This window comes from Colias croceus, chromosome 11 (genome assembly GCF_905220415.1).
Source record: "Colias croceus chromosome 11, ilColCroc2.1".
Lineage (NCBI taxonomy): Eukaryota > Metazoa > Arthropoda > Insecta > Lepidoptera > Pieridae > Colias > Colias croceus.
The window spans coordinates 3,930,842-3,954,281 of NC_059547.1; the positions used below are offsets into that span (position 1 = coordinate 3,930,842).

The window sequence follows — 23,440 nt, forward strand, 5'->3', positions numbered from 1 at the left end:
GTATAAAATAAATCCATTATACAGGGAAGAGATTTTGAAATTATGAAATATCTCATTTAACAACATACTGAAAACAAGGCCTCATATAATAGTGCAGTATAATTATGAACAATATAGTATAATTTTGAACAATAATTATATCACCAAATTTACGAAGCAGAAATAAATAAATGAAAGTGGTTGTGTAAAATATTTCAGTATGTAAGTAAGAATGTCCGGCCAGTGATTAACGAGGTGGGTAATTTGTGCGATGGAGGTCGGGAACATTACTAACCTCAGCTGGATTTCCCAATAGATTTGTTTATTTCAATTAAATGAACCTTAGCTCACTATTAGAAGAGATGTAATTACGTAACAGCCTCGGGATTTTGTTTTGGTTTAGATGCAGGTAAAGGTTGGTTAGATGGTGCAAGACACAGTATTTATTCTGGTGTTCTTATTGTAAGATAATTATAATTTTGCACTAAAGGGCAGGTGACTTGACTTAATATAGTTAGTTACCTAATACGAAATTTTGCATGAAAAAGTAGACCTATATTCTACCCATACATTAAAATTATGCTTTCAAAACACATTCCCAATAACATCTTTTACCTAAGTAATAAGTGATTCCCAGAAGTTCCAGTCCACGAACAAATAAGCTTCTTCAGAATGAAGTCTACAGGTAATCTTCCCAAAGACACGATTTCTATGTAAAATTTCTTAACCTTCAAGTCATACTTAATATTTCAACGAAGAATTATGAGCAATGTGATTTGATAAATGCCCTACGAAAAGGAGAGAAATTTTCTGCCTCCATAACTTGAACAAATTGGATCAAAGTAATATGAATGGTTTCAAGATTTATAGGTTTCACCAAATGTTGACCTTCTGACCAATAAAAACGTAAGGTTCTAGACAAATCGCTAATTACAAAAATATAAGCAATGTTAACGACGAAATCTAGCTATAATTATTTAATAAAAACGAGGATATTATTACGAGCTGGCGCAAAAATATAAAAACAATTCTGCGTAAAAACAGAAGTCATTTTATTTACCAGTCTCTAGCGAGGGGGTGCAGATAAATCACCCACCCGCTGTTCCTAAGCACCTAATTTAAAGTAATAACTACATTATTATATTGAAATAAAGGCCAGAGAAAAAACACAAAATGAGAGTGTACTTATCTAAACTAACTATACCGACATAATATGTATACACCCGAATCGATATTGCAATATTAAAAATATATATTTTAAAGTTTTTATTTGTGTGAACATAGAATATGAAAAAGGCTTGCACAAATTTTAATCCCAGTCCATCCGAAAAGGCTTAAAATACGTATGACGTAGTTTTAATTTTATTGCATTTGTATTCAAAGTGAATATTCTATTTGACAGTAACACAGTGATTACTTATCCTTCACTGGGACTCATGTTGATGGAATTTCACTTATTTCGATGATATTTTAGGTAATTATTTTGAAATAAAAATTGAGTCTGGCACCTATTTAACAACGAAAAACACGTCTTGCAATAAAAAATGTATGTCTAATGGATCTATCTAAAGGCAAACGATTAAAAATTACGCGTTAAAAAATGACTTTAAATTAAGGATATTTTCCTGTGCAGATAAGATGCGCACTAATAAACGCAACCACTGCGGCCAGCCAGACAGCCCGGACTATAACCGAAATAGCAAGAGGAACAGCATATCAAAGAACCAACTATACTAAAATGCTCACTTGTCAACGTTGCTACCTCCTAGAATAGTAGGTATAATTCTGCTAATCTTTTATCTTAACTCAACACATTCTTGTCATCAGGCTTTGTCATTGGTTGTTAACAAAACAAGGCATGTAACATTATACAATATGAATAACTCTCAACTTTCCTTGTTTATATTTATACAATTCCATACATTCGCTTTGTAGTGTACACGTAAATTGTAAAACCGCGCATTCAACAGGTAAACTGGAGTTTGAGCATACAAAAACTTCTGTTCTCTCAACAACAGCTACGCTTACGTTTTATTTGAACGTGGGGGAAATGACGAAAAATATAAAAAGTAGTTAAGGAAATGGAAACCATTATGTTTCAGATAATAATTTTTAATTTGTTGATGTTGAGTACAAGTATTTTATAATTTTATGGGAACATTTTATTGGCTCATTACCATCTTGCATGAACATAATGTAGATTTAACCTTTTTTTTTTTTTTTTTTTTTTTTTTTTAAGTGGGGAAATCTTGCATAGATACCCACGGCGTCCGGGGAAAGGGCCGCGGGTTATGTCGGATTCCTACCGACCAAAACCCCACTGTGTTCCGTCAAGCCACATAAACGACGGGGCCACGGGTATAGGTAGAATTCTTCCGTGACCCCATCAGCAGCTGCCCGTCTCCAGGCCGACACAAACTATGAGCCCGCCAGCTCTTACCTCATAGGGCGGCGTGAACGGAGCACGTCTCACGCCGCCTCATCTCACCGGACGATGGACTAAATCCCCGCTCCATCGCCCGGCGCCCCTCGTTAGGGAGGCTGGTTGCGGCCGCGTAAATCAGCCGCAGCGCGACGACGACGCCCAATAGGACGTCGGCGCCGGATCGGGTCTGCGTGAGGATCCCTCTCGCGAACCCGCTCCGCCTCCTCTTTCCGCGAGATCACGTCCTCGGAGAACGTGATCACCGCGCGCCAGGATCTGTCGCTACCCACCATTGCGCGAACAATGGAGGGCAGAGAGAGATCCGACCCGACGACCGCGACCAAGCGAGCTCGAGGCTCGACCCACGCGGGGCACACGGCAAGAGTATGATCTGCCGTGTCCTCCGGGCAGGCGCACCAGTGGCAAGCCATGCTGGGCTCCCTCCTCGCGACTTTACACAGGTACCGCCCGAAGCAACCGTGCCCGGATAGCACCTGTGTAAGGCGGAAGGTTATGGCCCCATGCCGCCTTTCGCACCACTCTTGCAGAACCGGTCGAATCGCTGCAACCGTCCGCTCTCCAGCGCTGGGCTCTTCAAGCCGGCGTTCCCACTCCCGGAACCGCCGGTCGATAGCCTCAGCCCTCCACTGCTCGACCTCCTCGTAGGATGGGGTGACTCCAAGCGACTTAGACGTTGAGACGCGGCGATACACGTCCGCAAGCATCTCGGCGTCCAGTTCCCACGGGGGCGTCCCGGCCATCACGCACGCTGCCTCAAATGACACCGTGCGATACGCCCTCACTACTCTAAGCGCCATGACCCGCTGCGGTCTCCGCAGGAATGGCCTATTACGGGCGCTTAGAGCGTCCGCCCAGATGGGGGCCCCATAGAGGGCCATGGAGCGGATAACGCCTGTATACAAACGGCGGCACCCACTCCTAGCACCCCTAAGGTTCGGGAGCAGACTTCCCAGTGCCCCAGCCACCCCTACAAGACGGGGGGCGAGGCGACGGAAGTGCTCCACGAACTTCCATCGGCTGTCCAGCACAATGCCTAGATACCGCATCGTGGATCCGACCTTGATGGGCACTCCGCTCACCTGGATCTCCGATCCAGCGCTGTGTAGCCTTCGACGGCCGGGAAAGAAGATGGCCTCCGACTTCTCCAACGCTACCTCCAGACCCAGACGCCGAATGCGACACACCACATCCGCCACCCCCGCTGCAGCCAGGAGAGCCGCCTCACTATACGTTGCCCCGCGCGCGGTCACCAGGGTATCGTCCGCGTAACAGGTTACGCCGACCCCTGGGAGATTTGCGGCGCGCAGGACCCAGTCGTATCCAATGTTCCACAGGAGGGGTCCGAGGACTGAACCCTGTGGAACACCGCACGACACCCTCCTCTCGCTCCACCCATCCTGAGTAGGATACGCCACAACCCTGTCCGAAAGATATGATCGCAGTAGGCGCATCATATATTCCGGAACGCGGTGAAAGTGGAGAGCATCTAGAATCCTGTCCCACGGCAAGGTGTTGAAGGCATTGGCGATATCCAAGGACACCGCCAGAACAACCTCGCCGCTCTCAGTTGCGCTCTCCACGGTCGCCCTCACACGCGATATGGCATCGAGCGTAGACCTACCTCGGCGAAAGCCAAATTGATTGCTGCTGAGGTCTGGACCTATTCCCTCCAAATGGTTGACGAGGCGAGCTGCGAAAACGCGCTCAAAAAGCTTGCTCACCTCGTCAAGCAACACAATAGGCCTGTAAGCAGTGGGTGAGTTCTGCGGGCGCCCATCCTTCCTCAGCAGGACCAAATTCCCGGTCTTCCACCTCCGGGGAAATTGGCCCTGCCGAAGGCAGGCTGAAAATAGCCGCTCTATACGGGGTCCGAGAGCCTCCATCGCCAGCACCCAAGCCCGACCAGGGATTCCGTCAGGGCCAGGAGCGGTGTTCTTCTCCTTAAGTCGACCCACCGCTGTCTCTACTTCATCTCGGGTAACAGCCGGAACGGATATACCCGCAGGCTCCTCCTGTTCTTCTGGCGTCGCCGTCCTTGTCGAAGGCGAATTTCTTCCCCTTTCTGGGAACAGGGTTGCCACTATCTGCTCCAGCAGGCAAGGCTCGAGGGACTGAGACAGGGGAGGGGCCCACGGACGAAGCTTCTGCCTTACCCGCTTGTACGGCCGTCCCCACGGTTCTCGATTTAGGCCCTCGAGCATCTCATCCCAGGCCCGGTCCTTGGCGCTGCCGATTGCCTCCTGTAGATCGGTCACGCACTGCTTATAAGCGGCATATAGGCGCGTTTCCTCCCCCTCATCGCGCAATCTCCGGCGCCGGTGTCTAGTGTACGCCCGCCTCGCAGCCACGCACGAAGTGCGCAGCTGGGCGATTTCGGCAGACCACCAGTACATCCGTCGTCTGTGCGGAGTTGAGCGGGCTCTGGGCATCGACGCATCGCATACCTGAATCATCGCGTTTGTCAGCCATGCTGCTTCATCCTCAACCGAACCGTCCTGTGGCACAGGTAACCACGACTGCACTATGGCAGCCTCAATCAAGAGATCCCTGTCAAGGCTCCGAAGTGCCCAGCGTAGACGCCTGTCAGTCGCGGAAGACCGGCTAGAGGCTGTCGAGGGTGCAGTGATGCTGAAGCGGATGTAGCGATGGTCCGACAGCGTCTCCACATCGGTAATAACCCTCCAATCCTCAATTCGCCGTGCAAGGGGGGGACTTGCAAACGTGACGTCAACAATGGAACCACCCCCTTGCCTCACGCACGTTAATTCGGACCCACGATTAAGAACCGAGAGATCGGCTGCAACCGCCCAGTCCTGTAGTACCGCTCCCCGCGCATTCCTCACCGAAGACCCCCATGCCATTGATTTGGCATTGAAATCTCCGGCCAGGAGTATAGGCTGGGGACGGGCGAGTTCAATCAGTTCCCCCAGCTCTTCCAGAAACTGCTCGAACTCGTCCAGTCCGCGATTGGGAGAGAAGTATACTCCGACCACCGTGTATCCTCTGATCGAAGCCGAGACGCACCCTCGCCGCCGGGCAACTCGTTCCATAATCACACCCCCCTGCGCCACCAACGTCACCAAGCCATCCACGTCTCCCGCCCAGTTATCCCGGAGAGGCACCGAGTATGGCTCAGCTACCACTGCCACATCTATCATCCACTCCGCCAGACTCTGCAGCAGCAGATCCTGAGCTCTAGCGCAGTGGTTGATGTTTGCTTGAAGAAAGCGGAGGGCCATCGCTACGTCTCCATTCCTTCTTCCACCACGGGCACCTCAGATGGCGCAGGGCGTGAGTGCGATGCGATGACAAGGCCATCGCGCCTCTTGCCTCTCTTCGCTTTAGGGGCCTTGCAAGCCGGGCCCCCAAGCCGATGTCCCGCAGGCAGCTTTGCATCGGCGCAGAGAACACAGTGAGCGGCAGACGCAGAGCACCCTGCAGCCTTGTGCCCATCTTCGCCACATCTATAACAGACGTTGCTTCGGTCTGTGGGTGACGAGCACATGACCCTTACATGTCCCACCTCCAGGCACCGGAAGCAGCGTTGCGGCTTCACTGCGCCAAGCGAGACCCCCGCGGAGACCCATCCGACAAGGATGCGCCCAACCTGCGCCACTTTTTTCGCAGCGGCAACTGGGCAACTCACCCAAGCCGTGGTGGAGCCTCTAGAGCCCACACGCAGACCACTGCACTTAACCTGGTCCACAGGGCACTCACCCACCCGGGAGACTGCAGCTGCAACTTCCTCGGCAGCTACCGAATCATCAAGACCGGTGACCCGCAAATCCGCGCACTTTACCGGTCTGGATACCTTGATAGTATCCTCGTCCCACACCTCCCGCAGTTTGTCAGCAAGGGCGTCCGCCTCCTTAGCACTTGTAGTGCCTGGAATTTCTAAAATTCTGGCCCCAGTGGCGGCACGCTTAAAGCGCAGGGCGCTGACACCGATCGCCGCGAGGTCGATCTTTTGTCGAGACCCAGTCATTACAGAGGCGTATGTGACTCCGCGCTTCTCCGCATCCGGCTGCAGGGTTATGACCACAGCCGAGGACGAGGGAGAGCGGAGTTTAGGAGCCCTTTTTCGTGCTTTAGCCTCCGCCTTGCTTTTCTTCTTCTTCTTCTTCCTCTCCACCAGAGTCCACCCTTGCTTAGGCGGTTGCTGCTGGGGAGCGGAAGACGTAGATGAGGCAACCCTTTCGGGACGCCGCTCCGCCTTCTTTCCTCCTTTTCCTGGATTGGCCTTTGGGGCCAGACCGGTACCCACAGGCTGTGCAACAGCCCGCGTTTCGCCCTGGTTTTTATTCGCAGCCTTGGCCCTCTTAGTAGCCTTTGAAGGCGGGAGTTGAGGGAAGTCCTCGGTTAGCACTTGGCTAACCGCCATCCCCCCAGTCCTATCATCCGCCGCCAGTGGCGGCCTCACGCGCCTTTCTGAAGGTAGGCGTTCCTCCAGCACATCCAGCCGGGCGTTAACCATTTCTCCAACCTGCCGCATGATGTTCGCGGTCAGTTCGGAGTCCGTCTGCTGCTGCTGCGCATGTTGTGCGCCCTCAAGCGCGGCTTTCATCTCCGCCATCTCCTTGCGGAGGGCTGCAATCTCCCCTTGCAGCCGAGTGTTGTCGGCCTGGAGCCGCCGTGTGTCTTCGGAGGCGGTGCGCTGCACAAGTAGTGCTACCGCCTCTTGGATCGCCTATGTAGATTTAACCTACTGAATAGGTATTGCGGGAATTTTAAGTTACCTACGGGCTGCAATAAGCTTTCAGCCAATATTTATTTAATTACACGATAAAAACGACAAAGAATCAGGTGATTAATAGGTCTATAGGTACTTAGTTCATAATAAATTACAACCTATTAAAAATGTAGCTGAAAAATAAAGAGGTGCCAACATTTTAAAATTCTAAAACCTTTAATTAAAGAAAAGCAAGCTTTATCATTTTATACTCATTCGGAATAACAGCTAATCCGTCTTTGACAACAACAAACAAAGTTGACCGTGGGTCAGATTAAAAAGGTGAAGAGGACGCAAACAAATATTGATTCCCATTCGTAACTTGGCAGTCCCTTCGCAAACAGAAGGGTCTGCGGACGACACAAAGAGCTAACTTAGACGTATCCATATTAAATGAACGGACCGTGTCTGAAAAATAAATGAGATCTTTTTAATCTGCTTTGTGTTAATCATTTTAATATACGCTTAATAATTGTGACAAGGGATTAAATTTCAAGTAAGAACAACTACTTTGTACGCATACAATATTTTTTACAGGTATACACCTTTAATTATCATAAAACTTTAGGTATATCCTTTAAATTCTCTATATCTCTGCCTTTTACCTTCCTGTGTCCGACTTTTCTTGAAGCGGTGATTGTCCTTGTAGCAAAATGCAAAACATAAAACTTAATTTAACTGATTTGATTCACATTATTGGGGTCAATAGTCAATACAACCCTTGCATGTAACCCATTATGTAATGTGGCCATTGAAATTTGATTTAAGTAGCACAACGTAAAAGTCTCGTAAAATTGAATAGCTCTACTTATTACACAAAGTACAAGATTGAACACAGAGGAGAGATCTTCTAAATCTAACCTTTGATAAAACCGCCGACCACATTCGTACTCCGTGCACTAACTTAGTTTCAGAGGTTCAATCAACATGAAATACGATAGCATTTTAATCAAATATTTGAGCAGATTTAATATTCTCGTCATTGGGTATTTAAATATTATTATTAATGGAGTTGGAAGTTAAGAGGAAATTGCAAACATGTAATTTACATGCAATTTTACCAGAATGAAAGCTTCCGCCCTGGGATGACCATGCCGTGCAGTAAATGTGAACTAATTCGTTATTGCATTTTTTAAACATTCCTAGTTCATTTCGATTTCAATTATGACTCAAATGAAAATCGTTATTACACTAAAATATTGATAGATATTTCAAATTTGGTGAAAACTAAATGTGTGTGTAGATAGTGTAATGTGAGTGTGTAGATAGTGTGCTATAGTAAGATACTCTACTGCCTCAGCATTTGTATATGATATAGGAACTATTGATTAAAATATATTTTTCTATATCTTGAGATGTGTCCACTCTAATGAAAAAAAATTTGAGTCTTCTGGATAATAACTATTGAGTAAATTGCAGCAATCAAGATACAACCAACAATGCACTAGAAACAATCGTCAGCCATCATTAACTGCAAATTGAAACAACTACACGGAGTAAGAAAATAACGAACTAGAAAATAAACAGAAAACAATTGTTGAAATACAGATCTTATTTTTGTTCCACACAAAGGGTTGAAATTATCTTATATAATATTATTTATTTATTTATTTAATTTAGACATAGGTACCAACAGAGTACACATGAAAATTATCACAATTAAAACTAAACAACTATCGAATATTAATATGATGTATACACCAATTACAATTATAAACTAATTATAGTTGAAATATATAATTAGTTTATATAATAATTTAAAAATATGCTCATAAAACTCAACGACACAAGAGCAATAAAAACGACATCACAGGACTACATAAAACTTTTCATCTTGTAAACACATTATTTCCGTCATTCCGCTCGTTAATTTATTTTCACAAAATAAAAATCAAATTGTAATACAAGTGATCAATAACAGTTTTTGTATGATAAGCTGTACGAATAATCTCCATCTTTTAATTTTGATTTATTTACAAAATCCCAAATTTTGACAAAACTAAAACTGAAATTGTCTTGTCTTCATATTATTTTATTTATTATTTTTATGTATAGACAATAATTATGTCTCTCTATGAACAATAGATAGGTATCACTCAAGATATCACTATAATACCTTAGCACTGTACCTGACCCACATTTACCCTAAGAGCAATACCTACTTAGTCTATGAATATGACCACAGAATATGACCATCTAAAAACCGTTGAAAAGTACAAGTAATTTTTTGCCTAAATACTTGTCTCTGAATAGGTAGGGCTCTATTTACCTTCTAATTGTAGATGTTATTCATTGAATATTTACACATATAGGTATTCAGTACCTACAGTGTATCATTATAATTACACTACACTATGTATAGTGCTTTATTGTTTCTTGGTAGTAATATAGGTAGAAACAAACTTCTCACTCTATGATGTATAATTTGAATTTGTTTTAATTGGATTTTTAACACCTTAAGCCAATATATTTCATATGCCTTAGATCGTCTTTGTTATGGAAAACTATTACTGCCTGTGATTACTGCCTACCTGTGTAGTCCAAATTTTCGAAGATTGAACGTCACGTTTCTACAATGCTTTTTCATTCATCATCTATATTATAAATGACATGTTATGTTTATTCATCATGTTTCGATTAAAAGTTCATACAACTCAAATTTTATACCCGATGGCAAATAAAGCCAACATTTAACTAAACTACACTTGTTAACTCTCACTAATTTTAGTACGTCTACAGCAAGCATTAAAAGTTGGAAATTAATTAGGGCGGTGTACACGATACTCATTTAAAGTTTCCAGGTCGGGGCTCACATCGAGAACAGGCTTTATAAATCAACCACGAATATGTTTTATACTTTGTATGTTTTCGTTTGACGACATCTGCGAACTACGCTTTCGATTTTTGTATATAAAGCTGTATATTAATAAATAGGTACTAAGGTGAAGTCCCATGTCCCCTAGTGGGGTAAGGGGCAGATGCATTATACATCTGTTTCACTGATCAATTTTCTTTAGGGACAAGTAGGTGATCAGCCTTCTGTGTCCTACCAGACCGAGACATTTTTTTTTCTTCGTCTCCACCGGGAATCGAACCCAGGACCCCTCGGTGCTACGCTCACGCGTCAACCACTGTACCAAGGAGGCGGTCATGTAACGTAGGTACTAGGTACTAGCTAATTCATATGCCTATGCACCTAGTATCGGAATGACAGAATTTTTTATAATTTCTTTTACATGGTTTTTTGTCGATTTTACACATTTTATTGAACTTTTGTACTTTTGCGTGTACATGTAGATACAGAATGACTGGACCTGTAAATGTTTGCATAGAAAACGATTAGGTAGATAACAAACTTTGAATCTATTATATATATTATATACTTATAGCCTATGCTTGCTAATACGTTATAGCATCGACCATCAGGTTTCCTTTTATGTTTAAAAACTAACTCGCCAATGTGCAAATTTGCCAAGTTGAGCCCAAATATCTAGCGCTACAATTTCGCTTCTAATGAAAGGGAAAGTCCGAACGGAATCTAATATGCTGACTGGCAGATTTCGTTTGGACGTTGTGCAATAGAGGGGTTTATTTCAGACCGTGAGTTTGAACCTAACGCTCAGTTCTAACTGACAGTTAAAGTGATTGCGCTTCAAAGAAACCACTAAATGAATTCTAGACGGATTTCCAGAGACATTCTAATATTCTACATCGTATCAGCGTCTTATGAGTTCAAGTTAAAAGCATTGAGTTACTATGTACTACGTACGTAGTATGTATAATATTTTTTTACTGGTTGTAGATAGGTAATGTATCCGTTCTCTTCTCATACCTAAGTCTTGGGTATCTAGTGAAAGTTACATTAGGGTAGGAGTGCATTATTTAGGCTTAGCACCCTTACACAATTTCAATAACGCGCTTCTTTACAAACAGGTTAATAAAAATAAAACTTCCGAGAAGTAGTCTCAGTAAACAAAACAATAACAACATGCATAAATTAAAACTTCAAGAGTTCTTAACGAGCGCCCATTACGTTGATACGGTCATAGATATGGAAACGACAGCATCATAATGACCTGTTTTCTTTACGAGAAAAACTTTCCACCTACACATTTATTAGACGAGTAATCTGCATAGAATCCACCCCATGTCTGTCTCTTGAGAACAACAAACACTCCAAGAAAACTCCAATTACGGTACCTAAATACTAAATTGGTACTCAGGTTGGTATAACTAACTTGGGAAACTTTTTGATTACATTCAAAAATACGTCCTAAGTGCTCAGACATCTTCAACATGTTCTTGGAAACGAATTGTTATAAGAAAATTTTGGGTGTATTGTTACAATAGCGATCTTGTGTAGAACCTACGTAATAAACAACAATTAAAAAGATCGTCATCTTGTTATTTTGTAGTAGGTACCTAGTGTAGTGAACGTTTTCGCGATAGGTGTTGAAAAAAATATCCCCAGTAGAAATTTTCAACATTATAACAGGTAACTACCTAATTGATGTCCTAAAATTTATACAAAAATGAAAAGCAACTGAAAGCATACACAAAAGCAAAGTAAGATATATTATTGATCTTTAGTACCTAGGTACTTGCAAAAATTAGACATTCACGCAATCACATTTTCATTTGCTAGTGAATTACAATCTTTCAAAGAACTAGTTGCAGACATAGTTTGGGTAAGTACATACTGCAGTGCTTGCTCCTAATGAGCCACTCAAAGCTATTTAGCACACTCCTTATTAAAAGTTTCTCGTTGCGTAGATATTGCTGCGTCTTATTGTGGTAAGTGGAATTTGCAATTAGTATACCTACTGTCTGACAATGACTTTAATTGAAAAAAGTGATTTCACGTAGGTATTTAAAAAGTTCACGAGTAATTGCAGTCTTCTCCCTATTTTTTAAGCAGAAACTGTTCTGTGCCAAGGAAGAAACCAAGCAGTTATATTTAAGAAACATCGTAACTCATAAGTACTTTAGCTAGCATCCCTCGATCTGAAGTGACTTATAATTCAAGAGATAAATGAATCAATTTTGAGAAAACTTTCAGAGGCATAAAATTAAATGACGAAATCTTATTAGTTCCCTCCAAATAACAGCTTCTTTTCCAGAAGACTTCACGCAACTCGTAACTTATCTTCGTGAAGATCTCAAAAGTTGTTAATCTGCTTATGAAGTTAAGTAATTAGTCGTGTCTTCGAAGGGGATGTATTCATCTCTTATGAGACGTGTCTTCATAATTCGTACCATTTCATGAAACCTGATAAGAAATTAAAACGTGACTGGGTTGTCGTAGGCATGTCTTAAGCCTTTTATTATTTAAATTCACTCATTTTATATACGTACATACAAATTAAATTCATAAGACATGTGACAAGAATTTCACGTCTGATCAATAATAATTAATGGAGCAATTGAATAATTCATTTCATGATGGCAATACAGAGGTTATTAAGTAGTACCTTCTTTACCCTCGGATTATGCTAATCACACTTTTTCAAAATGAGTAAAGTAAATAAGCAGATACCACGAGATACTTTGTACACGCACAATATCTTAATGTATAATGCTTCTGTATCATCATATTATATTATTGTCTAAGCTTAAATGGATAAGCTAAGCTATATGCCAACATTTCGAATAGGATAAAAATAAAATGTTATGAGTAAAGTAGGTATAGGTCCCTATGATCTGTTATGTAACAATAAGTGAGGGTCACGTCTGAGTTACTAATGAGCATATCCTTCACTGATGTAGTAACATATTATTATATACATTTGAGATTTATTGAACCTAAGTATATTTTTATAGTGACAATCCACATCTAATCAGTCATTCCATTTATGCTCTCAGGAGAGCGAAGACTGGAGTGTGCGCCATACAAAGCCGACCGAATCGATTGAGCAACAGGTACGTTGGTCCCTGAGAAGATTCAAGTCTGCTTCGTGTGAGGAAGAATAGCTCACACCACACAATACATCTGTTCTCAGCGTTCGTGTCGCTATGAATAGTTTTCTTAGCTTTTCTATTTAGAATGCCTAGGTATTTCTAGTGTTTCTATTTCAAAGATCTTATTGTTTTGGGAAATGGACGGAATTATAAAATGATGTATTAGTCGTTGGGCGATAAGTATGGGAATGAAAACTACTCGAGCTTATAATTTCTAATTCCGTTAGTTGCGGATTTAGCAGCAGCAGCCAGTAGCCAAGTAGGTACCTAAGCTAAACACTAAGGCGGCAAAAATTTTAAATTTCCTCCTTATTCATCTTAAAATGTTAATAATTTAAGTAAATAGTTAGTTTCACTTATTTTAGTCCTTTCTTGCCCACAAATCACATATGTATTTAAATTATAAATACGTCTTTCAAAAACGCTTACCTACAATAATTTAATTTGGCGCCTGGCGGCAAATGTGTAAATTCCCGACAGATTCCATAAGTGAAGCAATTTTATGAACCGTTCATACTATCATGTTTAAAAACATGTGTAAAAAAATCTAACCGTTTATACAATTTTTTTTTTTTTGATATTACTGCGACCAGGCAATCTGTTAGGTAACAATTGGCCTTTATATTGTTTCAAGGGGCTCGTCCAACGACTCCACCCTTGTAGTCCAGTGTTATATTTGTTTAATTTTTATCTATTTTAGAATCTTTTAGCAAGGTTTGTAATGTCCTGTCTTTTTAGCCTGATGTATTGTTGGCCTCCCTCTCCACTTAACGCTTGAGCAAGGTCGTTGGTGTGTACTGTTAGCCTTTCCTGATATTTCTGGCTGCTTTCGACAAATTTGTTTTCGAACTGTGGCTATACCGAGATCAAAGTACATGTATTTATTTGCAATACATTTGGGGATACCAATATACAATTCTAAACTTAATGTCGTAAACAGTCACATCACTTCGGATTGTAAAAACAGTAATTAGGGTTATAATGGATGAGATCCATTCCCAAGACGATAAGTGTTCTTATCCTACTCATTTCTATTTGTTTCCTTTTTCACATGAACAACTGTTTTATTATACAGCTGAACAACTACTAGTCCGATTTAAAAAATTCTTTCGGTGTTAGCTCACTTATCGAGGAAAGCTATAGGCGCTTACATCACGCTAAGTCCCACAGGAGTGGAGCCACATGGGAAAAACCGCGCGGCGCGGCTAGTAATAAATAAAATATGTAGTTGTCTTTAAAATCAGATGTTATTCGGTAATTTATGTCTCCCTTTGTTTGGAATCAAACCTACTACTAACTACCAGTTGTCCGGGCCGGCTTCGGCCGCCTGCGGCTTATCTGGCGTTAGAAAATAAACAGTAATATCGTACTATATTATTATTAGTCTGTGGTAATATTGAGATATTGGATAGCGCCATCTATGGACTATGGTATCAGATTTGAAAACTTTCAGAGTGATTGAGTTTTCCATCTGAAAGAGAAATCGGTAGGTACAGTATGTAGTTGTGATATTCGTGCGATTTTTATGTTTTTTTTTTATTATTCAGTGTTAAAACTTAAATGCCCACGACTTGAACAAAACTGTCGGAAGGTCGAGACTAAATTTTGATCAAAAAAATTGATCATTTCATAATATTTTCTTCAGACTATACACATTAATCACGACCACAATCGATAAAGACAAACGTCTAAATTAAGCCAGCTCGCCAGCTCGTTTATTGGACTAAAAAGTTCAACATTTAACATCTGCCAAGCTGCACTTGACCAGCATGATGGATAATAGCACAAAGCACTTATAAATAATTGAGAATTATTATTATTTTAAAGTATATAATTATTTAGACCAACATAAAGCACAGATGTTAAGCAACATAAAACTAAAACCCTGAAATCTGACAATGATGATTTTATATTGTTCTCAATAGACAATATTATACATGAGTTTTTTCTCCAAATAAAAATACAATATTTAGTTATAAAATAACGCTAGAACCAATAACATTTTAGCTTTGTAAATGATGATCAACATTCTAATTTCTTTAAATAGACATTAACTTTGCTGCTGCACTAGTATTGGTCATTTTGTCAAGTTTAAGTCGGCACAAGGTCGGCACAATGAACAGAAAAACAATATTTTTTTCAATTCAATCCAGTTGTCACTGAAATTAGTATCCTGACAACTAAATACATACATATCTCAAAAATTTAACCGAATTGTAAAGGAATGTAATTTTCATTACTTAAATTATTATAAGAATAAACAAATATTGTAATAAAAACCATTTATTAATAAAACTTAAATGTAATTCAATTCTATAATACAACTATTGAGTTGCCGGTACATTAAATGTAAATGCTAAAATATCTGGTGTCCTCAGTATGGCAGACTGCATTTTTAAATTGGCTGGTGTTTTAAGATCATTCACAAGTACTTCTGTTCCATCAGGCTTCCAGACAGAGAATGTGGCCTCCAAAGTCGATTTCTCATATGTCAATATATTGCATGGCTGACCTAGAACAATTCATATCAATTTATATTAAATGAAACATAAAAGTATAACTTCTTTACAAATAGCATCTCTCTCTCTAACTAATTATTTTGGTACAATTTTATTTCCTTAATTAAATATTGACTACCTATAAATAAATAATTTTCCTATAAAGTGATGATACCTACATAATCATGGCTTGGCTCTTACCTTGTAATTCACTAACAGATCTTAGAAAACCTTCTCTTAATTCAGCTCTTGCCTGTTGTTTCTTAGATTTATCATTATCGGGTACCATAATGCACTCAAAAATAATGTAAATTATTTGTATCTACTATGTTCTTTGTTTATTTCAATATTATTTATTTATTTCTATTTCCTCATAAATAATAATTTTAAATAAGTGATTAGGATTAAAATTTAAAACGATAGGTACATAGATAAAATACTTTGTTTATTACCTATTTAAATATTTACATTTTCCAAAGATGAAAGATGTCAAAGTCAGATGGTCAGACCCACAGAGTAAGTAATATACACAGAGTACCGCAATGTACTACCAGGATCATAGATTTTAGAATTATTGTTGTTCAGTTGAGCAATAATATTTCCTGGAGACAATCTATATACATATAATAAATCTGTAAAAGGGTCAATTCTGTACATTGAAAATATTGAAAAAATAAATAGCAGAGGGTGTTACTGGATCGATACCAAGCCCAAATATGTGATTAAAAAAAATTTTGTCTGTCTGTCTGTATGTTCAGGCATCACGTGAAAACTAACGGTTCGATTTCGATGAAACTTGGTATAATTATACCTTATTATCCTGGGTATAAAATAGGATACTTTTTATCCCGGAAAAATACGTAGAAAAAAATAAATCTTAATTTTTCTTAATTTTTCCGCGCGGACGGAGTCGCGGGCGGAAGCTAGCTGACAATAATTATAACCTTATCTAAAAATACTTACTGGCTGACAAACATTGTTTTACCTAACCGATATAATTTATAGTATAAAAAGCAGTCGTTTGCCGAGCGCCAACTTTTCCTTTACGCACAAAAAATTTTAGTTGAACTCCTCTTTATCTACTTACCGCTTTGCAATAAAACAATACTTACGTTCCATCCAGTTAAGCTCTTTAGTTTATTTGCAAGCTCTCTGAATAGTAATATAGAAGTTACTAGACGCAAACTTCCAAATTTACGGACTTGCAGGAAGTTGAGCCGGGCTCGTGAGCGACGACGGCCAGCTACAAACCGTTTATTTATCTTTCTCGCATTTCGCAAAACTTTTACGAATTACTTAAACAGAACTGAACTTATGTAATTTTAAGGTATATTAAAAAGGATTTTGTGCGACTCATGTTAACACAAACCCTAAGGCTTATTTAAATAACTTTCAAGAATTATAATATACCTAATCAAAATAAGCAATGATAAGTTTGAAAATGTAATGTAGGCAAAGATCAAAAATTACGTACATTTCATTGCTTTTAAAAAGCTAGTAAAACGTAACAAAAACCATTCCAAGAACATAGTATATGGAAATAAAATTGTTATACATAATACAATGTAATCCAGAGTTTATATAACCAGTATGGTCATGTTAAATCTGATAATAATACTATTAAATTAACTAAAAGACTACCAGAGAACAATACTTAGGAATTAATTTAATAGTAAATACAGACAAAGGAGAATGCCCATGAAAGTATGGACCACAGTATAGTGTTGCATCAATGCCAGAGTGGTTTTGGAGGGTTCTTCGATATTCAAAAGATTTTTACCAATTGATTTTTTTGTGATAAAAACAGGGGTTTTCAAGATATTGAGAAAAATGTGAATTAACCTCAAAACTTAAATAAACCCGATTTAGTTAGGTTTATGTGTGATTTAGGTAGTATTTTATCGTCTGAAGGTTATTTTTCGTTTAACATATATTTTAATCTATACGTAGAGCTTATGCTTTCATACAAAGTCTATCTGTTCATCGGCTAGTGTAGGTAGGCACCAGAAATCTTTCGGGACGGATTTCAAGAAAACCTAGGTAAATATATTAATATATTTAAAAATGCCAATAGAGTTTTTATTCGGTTTACATATTGTTGTTGTTGTTTGATTCATTTTTTCACTACATATTCGAAGAAAGAAACAAATAAGAAATAACTGGTTACCTACCAAGCTATGTCATAATAATATTTTTTTATATATATTTATATTATTTTACTTCACTATATATTATGTTAAAACAACCTACAGTGTATAAACAATACCTTACAGTACAGAGTGATTTTATGTTAATTGATTTTTTTGTAATTCAATGAAAACAATAATCGATATTAATACATTTAGCTATTTACCATAGTAAATGTCATAATAGTTACCGCTTGGTTACCGTGGTAACCGGTAATGGATACTAAATCTATGGCAACGGATCTAAACAATTACATGTCTTATTAGATTTTACAAAACATTCCCTGATCAAAATATATTTTCCGATAGTAAGAAGGCCTCTAAATTGCCGAGATTTTTTTTAACAGTATTTTTATCTTGCTGCATGAGAAAAACCTGTAAGTACCAAAAATGTAAACGGTAATGGACACTAAATCTATAATAACGGATCTAAACAATTACATGCCTTATTAGATTTTACAAAACATTCCCTGTTCAAAATATATTTTCCGAAGGTCAGAAGGCCTCTAAATTGAAGAGATTTTTTTAATAGTATTGTTGTCTTGATGCATGAGAAAAACCAGTACCAAAAATGGGCATTCTCCTTTTGTATGCATACATAAATTATCATATAAAACCTGTGGTTCCAACTTTAATTAAAAATGAAACTTGGGGCCAATAAATGAAACAAACTTTATCTCATATCATTTATTTATTTTATAAGATAAAAATAACGCTAACCGTTCACACTGCGAAATAATACACAACAACGCCAATCACAAAATTATCAACATCATTTATGTAAAATAAAAAAGTGATAAATACCTGTGTCACTCCTCAGTGGAATCATTATAAACCTGCCTAGGGACACATTTGCGGAGGTAGCTACAATATACATATTAAAACCTAACATAACAAATATATTTTATTTCAGTTACATGCTTTACTATCCACGAATATCCGTGTATATGAAACGTGACTATTGTGAGTCACCTCGAATCGTCGGGTCGTGACTTTTGGAATCTTCAATGTTCGCTAATTGCAAAAGTACCTCTTTGTCGCAGTCGAGTCGTCCGCCGTCCACTTCGCTCGGTTCCCAACTGAAAAGTCCATTGACAATCTAGTAAAGAGGATTAGGGCATTCGAAGTTAGGAACCGACTTCAATGCATGATTCGTTTCATATTTACATGATGTTTTTTCAAAGCATTGAATTCGATTCCGAATGGGATTAGGAAATGTTAATTATAATATGGCAACAAACTTATATTTTAATAAAAATAAAGCAGATAGAAAATCAATACTAACAAAAAGACTTGTTGCCATAGTGTGGGTACCTGTAAATACACAGTAGATGATGTGAAAACAGCATCCATTTGTCTCAAGGAATATATCAAATAATCGCCATGTCGTCTTCATCATAATATTATGACATTTTATATGTGATGACAATGTACATTATCCTACAATGAGAAGGCCTAACAATAATTTATTCCAAATTTTTAGACCCACAGCCACATTTAATTCAATACCCTTAAATTCCAAAGCCTAATAATGAAATAAATATCTCCTGTCACTGGATAGCCCTAACAAATACCTGGCATCGCATTATGGCGACAGAAGGCCGACTGGCAACTCGATTCACGACGACGAAACGTAATTTTAAATACCTCAATAAAACGACGCAGAGCCCGGACTAAGACAGTTTTATCGATCAGTCGTCGTTCAACGACTGAACAATAACACCTCAAATCGTCAGCATCCAGCTGCTATTCAAAATACCAATTAAATACCTGCAAAGTCCGTCGGTGTGACGACAACTACCGAATCAACGGGGTCAACAAAACTCCCCATATGATTGCCATATACCGATGTAATTTTTTTTGGCATTTTATTAAAAGCTGTAAAATAACAGTGTTCACTTTATTACTTGTTATTTGTCTCATAATTGGGAGTTGGTGAACATTTTATGTGTGAGTTTTGGTTAACCATCATATTGGTTTATAGTGACAATGGACAATGTTAAGTCTGTCAGCGAAAAGATAAAATGAATGAGTTATGTATTCATGCTTACCGTTTCGAGGTGGTTTGAGATACCTCAGTGATAAGCTAGCGGCGGTCGCGTGATCGTCGCCGTGACCGTTCGTGAGGAGATCCTACAAGAGAGAATATTTTTTTTAGTTCAACACCAATTAATCATAATCATCTCTTGCCAAGTAAGTTTTAAAGTTGGCTAAATATAATATTTAAAAATCATACTTTACATTCATCAAACTATAAAGAATCATCATTAATTTTTACTTAATAAAGGGTGAATAATGAACGAATTTCTCAAAACTCACTTCTATCCCTCCGATGTTTCCGATCACGATCACGCTCCTTGTCACGATCGCGATCACGCTCCCGATCCTTTTCCCGCTCACGGTCGCGGTCCTTGTCCCGCTCGCGGTCCTTTTCACGGTCACGGTCCTTCTCGCGCTCACGGTCCTTGTCACGCTCACGCTCCTTATCACGGTCACGTTCCTTTTCCCGATCGCGGTCTTCGTGCCGGTTGTTCTTTTCAGTCTCCCGGCTTGATCTGATGGATTAACACATTTGATTTATTTTTATCATCAAACCTTTATTGAATGAAATAATGCCACAAAGTGAATTGCCTCATGAAGTGAATGTAGCAAAAATGTTATTTCTTAAAAAGGGATAAAAAGTTCTAATACAAAGACACACAATAAAGAACGGGAGCAACATGTATGAAAGAGATTGGTGTTATCCCTTCATATCATCCCAGAGCTTAAATTAAATTTCCCACACGCACCGATGTCTGTCCCTCTCGCGCTCCTTGTTGCCGTCCTTGTCTCTGTCCCGCTCGCGGTCCCGCTCCATGCGCTCGCGGTCGCGCCGGTCGGAGCCGAGCCCGCCGCCGCGCACGCTGCGCTCCTTCTCGCGCTCCTCTCGGCGCCGCTTCTCCTTCTCCTGCTGCTCCTTCTCGCGCGCCGCCGTCATCTCTTCGTACGCTTGACGCAGTTTAAAGTAGCTGCACGAATATTTTGAATAAAAATCACTTAGACATTTTTGAAAAATGGATTTAATCAAAAACACCTATATAAACTAATAAATGAATATAAGATTGCAAGTATTGCCTTAAATAATTGTTTTACAAAGAAAAATACAGCATTTGATTATTCATGGCGTGTGTAGCGAGTGCTTATCCGAATGACATATTAATTTATCAAATATTATGCACATATAAAGCTGTTTGGACAATTTAATGCCATACGGTATTTAAATAAAAAAATAAATGAAAAATCTTTGGAATTTAATTGACTCATTATTAATATGAAAACTACTTAGTACTTACCCAACATGTTGCTTTCCAGACAAATGATCATCAATCCTTTGTTGAGCATCACCAACAATTAAGAAGGCACCACAAACAGGACATACTTCCATCTGCTTCTCTTGAGCTGCCGCCAACTCAGCAGTCATGGACCAATGACTAGAAGAGAAATTAAATAATTTTAAATGAAAACAGAAACAATAAATTCACTTATAAACTATCAAATAATTAATTTTTGATTTCTGCAATTCATTCATAATGCTACACAACAGACTTATTCATTTTTATATATAGAATTAACTAGTCAACCACATATTTTATTTGCTTAAATGATAAAAAAATGTTTGTAGTTAGATTTCATACATTTAGAATGAATCCAAAATACTCCTTTTTTAAATTGATGACTTCAAATCATAATCTAAGAACATAGCAATACAAACCTATTCTCCTGCTGTTTAAGAAGTTGATCCTTTTCTTCTTTCAGTCTATCACAGAGCTTCATTAAACCTTGGGCTTGCTCTACATTACCACAAGTGCCGGCCTCCTCTGCTTCTTGTACTAAAGCTGTTATCTTTTCTGATAGTAGCGTAACCTATGAATAAAGGAATGATTCAAAATAATGTATTTTAAACAAGATGAAAAGGCATGGACTTATGCATTCAATTTAAACATCATTAGTGATAGTGAAACCAAATTATTTAAGTATATGGGCGATAAGAATGTATTGGTGAAATTGCAGTTTGTATAGATTTTTTTTTTGTATAGAAATATAAAAAAGCAACTAAAACAATTTATACAAGCCAATGTTTCCCAAGCTAGGTTACTGGGCAACCTGTATTTAGAAGAAACAGCTTGCCTCCAAAATGAATTCACAAAAAGCCTCTTAGCAAGTAGGTACTTAATAATTATAAATTAAAATTGCTTACACAAAGAAAGTTAGAAAGATGCAACCAGTTACAAAAAATACGAAAGCAAAAAAAAGTTTCTTCTTAAAACTGGCATAAACCACAATTTTTTTGTTTGAACACAGTATACAATATATGATGCTAATCATTGGTTACTACAATTACCTGCTCTTGATTTTTCTCCGTCTGAGCCTGGGTCATTGGTGGTCCATCTGGTCTGGAGTTCATTAACTCCAATCGCTGCTTCCCCTTTTGAATTTTCCCTGCAACAATAGAATTGCAATTACTTCCCTTTTATCTTTTAACTCATATTCTACTGCATTTTTCATATCATGTCTTATTGTAAATAAGACACATAACACATTATAATATTATGGGTTCATAAGACTATTGCAAGACAATTATGTACCACGTTTTTGTAGATGAAGTTTAATATTTGGGATAATAAATAAATGTAATACATACTTTCTACGTCATTTATCATGTGTCGACAAAACCGTAGGAATTCTTCGACATACTGAGCCTTTTTGTATGAAGAATCGGCTTTTTCAAACAAATCTTTAACTTCGTCATCATGGACCTTCGGACACGCTCCTAAATCTGCTCTTGTGTTGACAAACAAATCATGAGGACAAAACTTAACCATATAATATTTACAATACTGAAAAAAAACAAACATTAGTTATTAATAAAATAAAACACGGTGTAAAATATTGCATGGACAATAATCAAACTAAATCAACAAGAAATATATAAAATATTATCGTCATACTATACCTCAGGATCCTCCCAGTTTGGCTTTTTTATTTTCTCATTTGGGTTTGTATTACGATGCCTGCCCATCAATTCGTCAAGTAATTGTGCTGCCGCTAAGACCGCCATGATTATTGAAAAACTAACCTATCACTATTAAAAATTCTTAATTTCCCTGAACATTAATTACAAGTGGTACTAATTTAACACATTAGAAACCCTTAAAATTTAAAATACGTTATGCATTTCTAACAAAGATAAGCATTAATATCGACTCAACTTTCGCATTACGACGGCCATTTTTAATAATTTACTACAGATAACAGAGTACAGAACTACAGAGTAAGTAGTACAGAGTATATAATTACGTGATAATTAGTACAACCACAGATAATATAATACTATAGGTACTACCAACTACCTAGCTGTAGTACACCGTAGCTTTACTATATTAAGCTATTGCATAGCTTCTATCGCGGGCCTTGAGCGCGGGGATCGAATCGCGAAATTCCGTAACGAAAAATCAAAAACCTCACGCTTCCCACTCCGACGGGCTCGGAGGTGTGGCTTGAAGGCATGTTATGCAATAGCTTTACCGTCGCAGTCCACGAGTATCACAGTACGTCTTTTTAATTTTAATCATTTATTTTTTACTTGCGGTCCACCCCGGCTTCG

The 23,440-nt window shown here is 38.9% G+C and overlaps 1 protein-coding gene across 4 annotated transcripts; it reads right to left on the reverse strand.

Annotated features, from left to right (window-relative positions):
- Window positions 1-18,468: 18,468 nt before the first annotated feature.
- On the reverse strand, window positions 18,469-23,095 carry LOC123695561 (luc7-like protein 3). Of its 4 annotated transcripts, XR_006751948.1 has the most exons (10): window positions 22,790-23,095; window positions 22,478-22,673; window positions 22,178-22,278; window positions 21,548-21,699; window positions 21,129-21,266; window positions 20,586-20,804; window positions 20,116-20,351; window positions 19,848-19,929; window positions 19,567-19,674; window positions 18,469-18,875 (listed from the first exon to the last, which is right to left on the reverse strand). XR_006751948.1 is itself a non-coding variant. In XM_045641444.1 (9 exons), exons 1-8 carry the CDS (start codon window positions 22,892-22,894, stop codon window positions 19,883-19,885), a joined length of 1,194 nt encoding a protein of 397 aa, XP_045497400.1. In that variant the 5' UTR covers window positions 22,895-23,095; the 3' UTR covers window positions 18,469-18,875; window positions 19,848-19,882. The 4 variants fall into 4 exon arrangements, 3 of the variants coding, with proteins under 3 accessions (XP_045497400.1, XP_045497401.1, XP_045497402.1); XM_045641444.1 differs by lacking the exon at window positions 19,567-19,674; XM_045641445.1 differs by having other exon boundaries at window positions 18,469-19,674.
- Between the last annotated feature and the right edge of the window lie 345 nt (window positions 23,096-23,440).